The 10,587-nt window shown below is 51.1% G+C and overlaps 1 protein-coding gene and 1 long non-coding RNA gene across 2 annotated transcripts; one reads left to right on the top strand and one right to left on the bottom strand.

Annotated features, from left to right (window-relative positions):
* Positions 1-505: 505 nt before the first annotated feature.
* LOC110284841 lies at positions 506-3,433 on the bottom strand. Its single transcript, XR_002376988.1, has 5 exons — positions 3,347-3,433; positions 2,852-2,988; positions 1,482-1,563; positions 1,153-1,314; positions 506-765 (listed from the first exon to the last, which is right to left on the bottom strand). It is a non-coding gene; the product is annotated as an uncharacterized LOC110284841 (long non-coding RNA).
* Positions 1,876-6,293, top strand: Rax (retina and anterior neural fold homeobox). Its single transcript, XM_021150770.1, has 3 exons — positions 1,876-2,446; positions 2,703-2,956; positions 5,429-6,293. The coding sequence occupies exons 1-3, from the start codon at positions 2,158-2,160 to the stop codon at positions 5,912-5,914; spliced, it is 1,029 nt and encodes a 342-aa protein (XP_021006429.1). The 5' UTR covers positions 1,876-2,157; the 3' UTR covers positions 5,915-6,293.
* Positions 6,294-10,587: the final 4,294 nt, after the last annotated feature.

Below are 10,587 nucleotides of genomic sequence, written 5' to 3'. Positions count from 1 at the left end.
ACCTGCTCTACCTAGCCAGCTGGGAAGACCCTCTGGGTTGACGCTAGGTCATTTGCCTCAGCTTGAGGAGCCTCTCCCCCAAGGCTCCAGTCCCACAGGACTGGCTGCTCAAAAGCCATTGGGATTTCATTTCTTCCTGAACTAAATGGTCCCCCCTGGCCCCCCTGCCCCCCTCCAGCCTCAGAGATGCAGGATTCAGGGGCTCTGGCAAAGGATCAAAGACAGGCCACAAGCCAGGAGACACTTTGATTCAATTAAAAACGTCACACTGCAGTAATAACCACAAGCTCGATGCAGCCTGAGACTATGGGAAGAGGAGTTCTAGTCCTGCCCCTCCCCTTCGTTGGATGACTCATAGCAAAGCATCATTTTTTTCCCTCCGGTAAGACCTGCCCTGTTCCCTCATGGGATGTCTAGGATCCCGTAGGAGGAAAAAGGTACAGGGTTTGAAAACTCTAAAGTGTTATTCATTTTCATTAAATTCGCTTACTTTTGTGTTTTTGTATTGTAGTTTATTTTAACAGGTGCTGGGGATTAAACGTTTCTAGGCAAGTGCTTCACCCTGAATGGCATCTTCAACCCTAATAGGTTCTTCTTCAAACGCAAACTTCCCGAGCTAAGCCAGACTTCAGTTTCAACACACTGTCAACTAATCCTCATTATATATTCATTTGTCATTCCTCACAGTCTGGCACATCAACTCCTCAAAGCCACTACGTGGGGTTCTGTGTGACTTGTGTGACCTCATTCAGGATAGTGTTGGCCCTGTAGAAGGAACAACAACAACAACAAAAAAAATTAATGAGAAAGAAGTCTGTCTTGGTGGAGATCTGAGAAAGGTGGAATTGGGGCAAGCAGAACCCCAGCTCCTCAGGGGGCGTCTGCAATAGCCTTCTCAGACTAACACTTCAGTGAGGCTGGGTATCACCCAGCCTCTGGACTCTAACCGTCGTCGGCTTTGAGGGGTGCAGTGCTCATAGTTGCTAAGAGTGATGAGGCTGCTATGAGTCTTCTTTCTGCTGAGCCTTTGAGTCACTCTGGGTCAAGCAAGCCTCAAGGGGCCCCCAAGGGGGAAGAAACTCAAGCGGATTAAGGCGCTAACTCTCAGGGATGCGCTAGGACCTTCTCCTCCAGGAGAACGTCTCCACCCACCAGTTTTGGGTCGTCTGCATGGCCTGTGGAAGTGAGAAGCGGCCAGAGTTGTTCATCTCTGTAATTTGGTTAAGGATCCTGACCCTTCAAGATAGTTCATGAGAGGAAATATCGCGTGTCTTCTCCGAGTCCTGGGAACTCTCACATTTGAGGTCATTCGGTCTGTGGGTACAAACTGTCTCACCACCATTTCTGAGGGTACAGAGAGAAGTAAAAACTGACACAGACAAAGGAAGCCCGAAGTCTAGGACGGCAAAGCACAGAAGCATAGGTGTAGAAAAGAGGGGAAGATTAAGGGAAGATTCAAACAGGAAGGCCTGTGAACTAACTTCAATCGCCCAGGGTTAGCCGCAAAGTCTTCAGCCGATCTTGGAGCTTCCAAGTGCCTGAAGATGGTCCGGGAGTGTAAATCTTTGGGAGATGGTAGATAAGAGAGGGGCAGGTGAACACAGAAAGGGGTGAAGTGAACCCTGGGAGATCTCTCTCAGGGAGGTTCGGACTGGGGTGGAGAGGTGCCTCCTCCCGTCAAACCTCCCACTCCTGGTACCTGGAAAATGTGGAGTTGAAATAGATCAGATGAAGGGACTTTCAGGGAACTGGCCTGGGTGACAGGGAGCAGGACCCTAGGCTGAGAGGGGAAAGACCCGCCCTCTATAGGGGGAGGGACAGAGGGAAAGGGCTGGGCCTGAAGAGAGGGTGGAGTCCCAGACTAGAGCGCTGCGGGCCTTTAGCGCCAAAGCTCCAGTTACCCCGAGGCTAAACTTGCAGCTGCAGCAGCAGGTCCAGTTAATCGCTGGCCCAGCGCTTGCCCACCTCCTGAGCCGTTGCCCAAGCCGGTTGGTTGCCCGCCGAGTTTAGCTTTGTGGACAGACCTATCCACCGAGTTTAGCTTTGGACCGACCCATCCATTTGCTCACGTTCTAGAAGTGCACACTTGAGGGGGTGAGGGTGGAGAAGGGAACCGGGCATCGAGCTCCAGTTTGCAAAGTGCACTCCCTCCTCTCCATGCACCTGCCGGGCTGCGCGCCAACCATGGCCGACGGGAGCTTCTCGCTCGCTGGCCACCTGCTCCGCAGCCCGGGCGGGAGCACGTCGCGTTTGCACAGCATCGAAGCCATCCTGGGCTTTACCAAGGAAGACGGCATCCTAGACACCTTTCCTGCAGAGAGGAGCTCCAGAGGCTCGAAAGAGCGGGATCCCAGGCTGGGCGCGCAGCCCGCCTGCCCCAAGGCGCCAGCCGGAGGCTCCGAGTCTTCCCCACCAGCAGCCCCGGGGCTCGTCCCGGAGTACGAAGGTGAGTGCTCACTCAGCAAGGCTGCAAAGTCCCTGGGGTGCTCTGCAAGACGGGAGCTTCTCCTCCTTTACCTTTAGGTCGTGGGTTTGGGGTTTGCCCGACTTGAGGTTAGAGAAATTCTAGTGACCCCACATAGGTCCCCATCGCGGACCTCCTTAGACCAGCTCACGCGGCACCGGGTCGCCTAGGGCCGTAGAGAGGTCGCTTCGCCTCCGCGAAGAGTGTCACTGACGGCTTGGGGCTTCGCTGCCCCCAGCTACTAGGCCCTGCTACCCCAAGGAGCAAGGAGAAGCACGTCCGAGCCCAGGACTCTCGGTTGGGCCAGCAGCAGGCGACTCGAAGCTGTCGGAGGAGGAACCTCCCAAAAAGAAGCATCGACGCAACCGCACGACGTTCACCACTTACCAACTGCACGAGCTGGAGCGCGCCTTCGAGAAGTCCCACTACCCCGACGTGTACAGCCGCGAAGAGCTGGCCGGCAAGGTTAACCTACCCGAGGTTCGGGTCCAGGTAAGTAAGCTCTTGGATTGACAGACAGGAACCTGGGGCGGGGGTCCGGGGCAAAACGGAAGAGCAATTATTTAGTGCGTTATTTCCATGGTTCCGTTGCCCTAGCCCGGAGCCCAGGAGTATCTTCGAGATTTTCTCCCCATGAACTACTCTTTGAATGGTCTTGTTCAGTAAGGTGTCCCCTGTGGGGGAGGGGCCTCCCGACTTTAAACTGAAAGGACTTGGAAATAGCTTGAGAGATGAAGAGGTTGACAGCTCACTAGATGTAGTTGCGGGGGTGTTGAACGCAAAGGGAATGGAAAACTTGAAAGGAGCGGCGCGCGAGGGTCGGGTTGGGGGGTGGGGGAGGGTTACTGGACTGAGGCCCTAGCTGCCACCAGTGTCACCAACTGCGCACGTTGTTCAAAACGGAAAAACTCTCTTCCCTTGTAAGCCGCCGGTTAAAACTTCAGATGGATTCTAGAAACTGACTTTTTCTTCCTTTTACGTGAACCTTTCCTTTTTATCGTGAGGGAGTTTTCGCTTTAATTAAAGCTGAATTTCTTTAATCCCCAATCATTAAAATATTTGCTAGTCATCTGTGAAAAATCTGGGAGGGCTTCCAAGCTAAGAGTTTACAGGGGCCTGAGAGGGAGACAGTGAGAGCGAATTCAATGCATCTGAGAACGGAACTAACCCAGTTTTTTGTTTGTTTGTTTGTTTGTTTTTAAGTTGGATTTCCAGGCAGTAGGGATACTCGGGGTTTGGGGCATTTATATAGCTGTGTCTTTAGAGTAAAGAGAGATAAGCTCCTTTATGTTGTCTTTCTGAGTAGGCTGGGTTAAAAGTAAGGCATGAACAGCATGCCTCCCTAGTGTGGTTTGGAATTAACTACCAAACAAATCGGGTTTCTCCTAGTTTTGGACTGTAAATCTAGGGATTTTCATTAAAAGTTGGAAATTTCAGCACCTCCAGTCCAGAGACAGGAGCGGGAAGGAAGACAGAGAAAAAGCTGTGTGTTCGCTTCCCAGTGTCCTACAGACGGCAGCAGGCACAGCTTCGCACCAAGCTTGCCTGTCCCAAGGTTTCCCTTATCCACTAACATAGGGGATTTCTAAGGGCAGGGTCTGTGGCTTTCCTGTGACTGGGACATAGCTCCTTTTCCACATAACTGGATCATCAGATGGTGTGCCAGGAGGGTCTCCTGCAAGATTAAGGACAGCAGGAAAGGGTAGGTAGCCAGCTCTCCCGTCTTCAGCCCTAAGGCCCTAAAAACTGGATCCAGGGTAGGAGAATCTCTTTCTCTCCACTCTCAGCGAATTTCTAATATTCCCTGGTGACTGGAGCCTTGTGTGGAGACACTTCTATTTTCTTCCTAAGTCAAGGGCCACGCATGCTTGGCCCTTCTCCACTGCAGTACTGGGTTTTAAGCTCCTCAGCTCTCCTCTTTATACTAAACTCACTTTCCCCATTGCTCCATGCAGTACTTTTCCTTCATAAACACAACCGTGAGGATACCAGTTTGTCCTAAAGTTCTTTCACAGTCTCCACTAAAAGAAACCGAATCTGTTTTGTGGGTGAGGAAGTTGTCAGGAAAGTATCTTTCCTCCCGCTCTTATCAATTTAGTAGTAAAGGCTCCAGTGCGAGAAGCCATAATGTCCTTGGGAGGAGGAACTTTTCCACATATGGAAAAAGGAAAAAGAAAAAAAAAGGAAAGAAAGAAAAGGAAACCCCTTATACACATCCTACGAGGGGAAATGACAAAACTCTATAATATAAAAATGGACATAATAATCCACTTGAACAATTGTAATCTCAGAACTTATAGGAAGTAACGTATAGGAACCTCAGAAATATTAAACCAATTAAATAAAGCCGAGAAATTATCAGAAAAGCGACTGAATACACATGAGGCCAAAGAAACCTGCTGGACACAGCAGCGTTTTAACATGTGAGCCACGGGTATGAGGTGTACCGGTGTTTATGATAATAGAGAAAGGGGGCAGATAAAACAGTCGCGGAAGCAGCAACTGAGAGCTACACCACACAGAGGTGAAGCAAGCTCCAGATCAGGAGGGGCGGCTAACCAAAGGGTCCTGGAAATCGGCCTTTAAAGTCCAGTGGTCTAGCCGCAGAATTAAATTCACTGTTCTCTTTCCCCTGAGGGTCTGCCCTTGTTAAGGGTTTGAAGCAGATACTGCCACAACCAAGGGTTAAAGATACAGGGCATGGGGGATGCTTGAGGAGTAGGACGTGGCAAAGAAAGGCCTGTGGGCCAGAGAGGATAGCGACAAAAAGAATTTTCTGTTTTAAAAGAAAGAATTGGAGAAAACGGGGAGAGACCGAGGGAATAAAGGAACTTCGGAAACCTTCTAGCAGTCCCGGGGTTATTTGTCAGGAGGAGAGGGAGGGTCAGTCTGGGCCTGCCCACAGTGGGGACTTCACTCCACCCATCGCCTTAGCCTGAAGGCGTCTGCGGCTTCTTCTGACAGGTGTGGTTCCAGAACCGACGGGCAAAGTGGAGGCGCCAGGAGAAACTGGAAGTGTCGTCCATGAAGCTGCAGGACTCTCCTCTCCTCTCCTTCAGTCGCTCCCCGCCTTCCTCGGCACTGGCTCCGTTGGGAACCGGCCCGGGCAGCGGGAGCGGACCTCCGGGGAGCGCCCTGCCGCTGGAGCCGTGGCTCGGGCCACCGCTGCCCGGAGGAGGCGCCACAGCGCTGCAGAGCCTGCCGGGTTTCGGGCCGCCGGGGCAGGGTCTCCCGGCCAGCTACACGCCGCCACCGCCCTTCCTGAACTCTGCGCCCCTGGGTCCAGGTCTGCAGCAGCTCGGGCCACCGCCCGCGTACCCCTGCGCGCCGGCATTCGGGGACAAGTTCTCGCTGGAAGAGGCGTACCCGCGCAACAGCAGCATCGCCGCTCTGCGCCTGAAGGCCAAAGAGCACATCCAGGCCATCGGAAAGCCCTGGCAAGCCCTCTAGAGGCGCTGCGGAGTTGCTGCGAGCCCTGTGTGCACCCAGCCCAGCCTGGTGGCCGAACTTTCTTTGCTAGCCCTGCTGCAAGCCTCCAGGCAGCCTTGGGCGGGACACTCGCGCCTACTCTTCGAAAAAGGCCAAACTTGAGGCCAGCGGAAATTCAGCCTCGCTGCCAGAGGGACAAACTGTGGGTCCCGCTGTCCACACCGCTCCTAGCTGCTCCCATAAGCATCAGCGCCTATCATTGGGAAGGACCAAGGATCTTGACGTGGGATGTTCCCGACGGCAGGAATGGGGAGTGAGAAAAATAGGTGAAGAAACTGTTTGTAAAGTTAGTTTAAAGTATTTTGGAGGAAAATTAAAGATTTGTTTGTTGCCCGGCTAAGCGTGCTCATCGACTACAGCGTGAGGGGTAAGGTCTGGGAGAGGATGATGCTATTTTGGACCTGGTGGGTCTGGGAATGCTGAGTGTTGCACTGGGATTGTCCTGAGAGACTCTTTCTTCTGACTCTCTTGTCTCCCTAATTTGCTATGCACTCCTCAAGCGTGGGTTCTGCTAACAGCTCCCAGGAAGCTGGGTAGGAGGAGTCAGGAATTTATCTGTGGTGCTAGAAAGGTGGGCTCCCCTATGCTGGCATATTTTAAATATTAGGTTTGGTGGAGGCCACTGTGGAGCAGGAAAGGAATGCCCCTGTCTCAGCCAGCTGCTTCCAAGGTCTCACTAAGTCCAGAGGGGAGGCGAGTCCATATTCCCTCCTGGACAGCCACTATATTACCCCTTGACCTATGGTCTCCCTTTCAGTGCTGCCCTTGATGGCAAAGGGACCTTGCTGCTTGGAGGCTCAGTTTCCATCCTCTGCGGTCTTGGGGTCCTTAGCATATTGTGGGGCTCTCCGGTTTCCTTCCCTCTTCTAAATGGACCCTACCTCATCAGGAGATGTGAAAGGTAAACTGGATCTCTGTGCAGATTATCTTTACCAAGAACAGGGCAAAAGGCCACACGGGTGGCAATGGCTACTGCTCTGTCTCAGCTCTATTCCTAGAATGCTCTTGATTGCAGAAACCTACTCCCAGTTAACTACTTGGAGGCAGAGGAGTGTAATCCAGTCCTTGTCCTGTAGGCCCTGAGAGCTCTGACAGGCATAGCCACAGCCAGGGCCTCCAGACATACATACTAAGTATTCTAGCGAGAAATTAAGTCGCTGTCTCAAGATGTAGAGAATAACATCTCCATTTCCTTACTAGGATGTCGCTGGGGGAAATGGAGTGTGCCACGTGATTATCTCTAAGCAAAGGAGGGGGGGGGGAGATTTATAGATTGTTTGTCAGTTTCTGTCAGCTTGATCTGTCTTCTTCCCGGTGGCCAGGTTTTAAATTTTATCTATTATTTTGTGAGGGGGTTTGTGTGTGTGTGTGTGTGTGCGCGCACACTCACTCTCAGGTACACTCATGCTGTCACCATGTATGTGTTTTCAAAGGACGTCCTTGTGGATTCCAGGCACAGACCCAGATCAATAGACCTTCCTGTTAGCACCTCTACCCGCTGAGACATCTCTCAGGCCTAGGTCATACATTTAATAAGAACAACTCATTCTCAGGATATTTAGCTTCACTAGTCCAAGCTGAATGTACTTGCTAAGCCCTCCTGCTTACCCCACCCCTGGATACCTGGGACCTTGCCCTCCCTCCCTTTCCTTGAGTGTCTGCTGTTTCTGGTCTTGTTGTTCCCACACCCTTCCAGCCCAGAAGCAGGGAACCCAGCAGGGCTTACTCAGCAAGGGTTCTTGGCTGTGCACTGAGATCACCATAGGCCTAGTCCATCTGCTTATTCCAGCTCCAACGCTCACAGACTGTTGTGTGGCTTGCTGCAACTATTAGTTTAATCAGTGTCACTTATAGGTATGGGAAATATATAGAAACTTGTGCCCTTAAAGAAAGAATTTTCAGGGGTTGGAGAGATGGCTCAGATGTTAAAAGCACTTCTTCCAGAGGACCTGGGTTCAACTCCCACACCCACACGGCCATCTGCAACTCCAGTCCCAGGGGATCCCACCCTCTCTCCCGACACCAGATATGCATGGTGCACAGACATACACAGAGGCAAAGACACTCATTCACACAAAATAAATAGTAAAGAATTCTTCTCTCAGCTGCCGTTAACTGTCTATAAACCTGCCCCTTGGGTGGACTCTCCCACTTAGCAACCATTAGCTGTATAAATCCTTGGGAAGGGGTCAGCTCAGTGAGCTCTGCCCCTCCATGGCAGACAGATACTTCATGCAGGTGTCTTGTAGGTAATCATAGATGCTTCAAGAGGGCAGCTGCCATTCCTGCTGTACCCAGAGGATAGCTTACACACACACACACACACACAGTGTAAACTGGGACAATGTCTTTGTGTCTGACCCACTTATGAAATGGGGCCAACTGTGTCTTCCTGACAGGGTTATCATGACACTTGATGAAAGACAAATCTCTTGGAGGAATAGTACATGTGCGTGCATGCATATACGTGCGTGTGCATGTGTATACATATGCGTATGTGCATATGCATGTGTGTGCATGTATGTATGCACGTGTGTACCAGTGTGCGTGAGGTCATCAGTATGTGTGTGTGCTCACATGTGTGTGCGTGTGCATGTATATGAGTATGCATATGTGCATATGCATGTGTGTATACATGTGTGTACATGTGTGTGTGTGCTTATGCTTGTGTGTGTGTTGTGGGGATTGAGGCTACAGACAGGTGCTTTACTATGGAGCAATTGAAGCCCACCTGATGATATGGTTATTTTCCAAAGACTTCTCTCTGAAATATGGGTGTATTGGACTTTGTTAGTCCCCGAGAGATAACATAAGAGAGCATCCATTCTCCTGGGAAACTAGTAGCTTAGGAAGGGGTGGTTGTACAGAAACATAAGTGAAGATGAATGGAGAAAGCAACCCGAGGTCCTTGGTTCCCCTTATTTCAGTTGCTATGAAGAGCTCGTTGGCCACGTGAGAAACACAGATCCTGAAGGAAGGGTAGATGCTAGCTGAGTGAATGTTTTCTGGTTCCTCCCGGGAGATTTAAAGGCAGCCTCCTGTGGTCCTTGGCTCTAAACATGGCCGATTTGATGGCCACCATCATGCAGGTGTGTAGAAGAGAGGAGTCTAGTACTCAGCACGAGCGAGCGTAAGGTGGCAGCAGCTCGCCACAAAAAGTCAGGAAGCTCTAGTGAGCCTTAAAGAGTCGGACCAGCGCTCAAGTTCATGGCTATAGAACTCAGTAGGTCATAGAGGCCACGGTGGAACAGGGCTTCCTAAATTTGAGTGTTGGCTCTGGTTTGGGATAGAGGAAGGTTTTCTGTGACCCCCGAATGGAAGACTTCCCGGTCATCCTCCATCACTGTCCTGAGAGATGCTGTCACCTAGTGCAGCTTTGGCTCAAGCAAAGCAGTTAGTATAAAAAGGAAAGCAAGAACCAGCGTGGAACATTCACAGAGTTCAAGGGAAAGAGCTGTTCTCAGCACTGAGATGAGACCCAGGTGGAGGTGGGATTTTGCTGAGGCTGGGGCTGGGGCTGTCAATCTAAAAGGAAGACCTTGGAAAGCCCCCAACCCAGGGATGAAGATGAAGGCCAGGTCTGCTGTGGCCAGATGTTGCAGAGAAGTGGGTCTGTAGTTTTGTTTTGTTTTTGTTTTTATAATTCTGCTTTGGGGAATGTGGTTGGACTAATCATCAGGATGAACAGCATAGAAAAGGGCAGAGTCAAGATGGCCGTGGCCCTTCCTGTCCACCCCCTGACCGTGAAGCCGTGTAAGAGGTCCAATTTCTGTATGCAAGCTGTTAGTTTCTCACTGTACCATACCTGTAGGCTTTTGATGTGGAGCCTACTGCCCAATTTTTCTCCCACGGAAAGCCTCATCTGGTCAAAGGTCTGCAGATCCCGTGGTCCAAAGAGCAGTGGTAAACCAGAGTCACCCTTGTTTTGTGACTGGGATTCTGAGCTGTGTTCCCATTCATACTAAACATATCTTCTTTAGTTTCTGACCCTTGGTATCTAATCATATCCATATAGATCTGATCCTGGGACGATGAGTGACTGGGTCTTGAAAAAGTGTGGTTGTGTTAGAGAGTCTAGGCTTCAGCCAGAGGTTGGCAGCCAAAGTGAGAGCATCCTCCATTTTGAACATTTATTTAATAGTTGCAGAAGTGGAAAACATCGAACTGCAAGTCCCTCCCTCCGTCCCAATTCATCTAGAATCTGGCAAGGGGAGGGAGGGATGTCAACCTCCCTTCCTAGATGTGTCATTGCAAGTCCCCAGGGCCCAGCTGCAAATGAGCACGCCTCTCCTGTGAGCAGTGCAGAATGGCTACCAGAATGACCACTAGGCTTTAGATCCTAATGCTCCCAGGCTCCTGCCTTGGGTGGCAATGGCTCCATCTTCCCTCTCTGTCTCCATCTTCCCTCTCTGTCTCCATCTTCCCTCCCTCGGAGCCTGAGTTCACTCCTCACCTCTTCTAGACCACTTCTCTGGCTCTGTTCTGAGTACTCCATCCCCAAGCAGACTCTTAGGCTATGCATGGGGCCCCACATCCCCAGAGGTGGGAGAGAGAGACTAGCAGTGGAGATGGTATTAATTAAAAGCTCACAGTGACTGTCTGCTTAGCTAGTGTACTAACCAGCCTGGGAAAGG

Source organism: Mus caroli, chromosome 18 (genome assembly GCF_900094665.2).
Source record: "Mus caroli chromosome 18, CAROLI_EIJ_v1.1, whole genome shotgun sequence".
Classification (NCBI taxonomy): Eukaryota; Metazoa; Chordata; class Mammalia; order Rodentia; family Muridae; genus Mus; species Mus caroli.
Note: the sequence above shows the minus strand (reverse complement) of the source record. Positions and strands in the feature narration are given on the sequence as shown.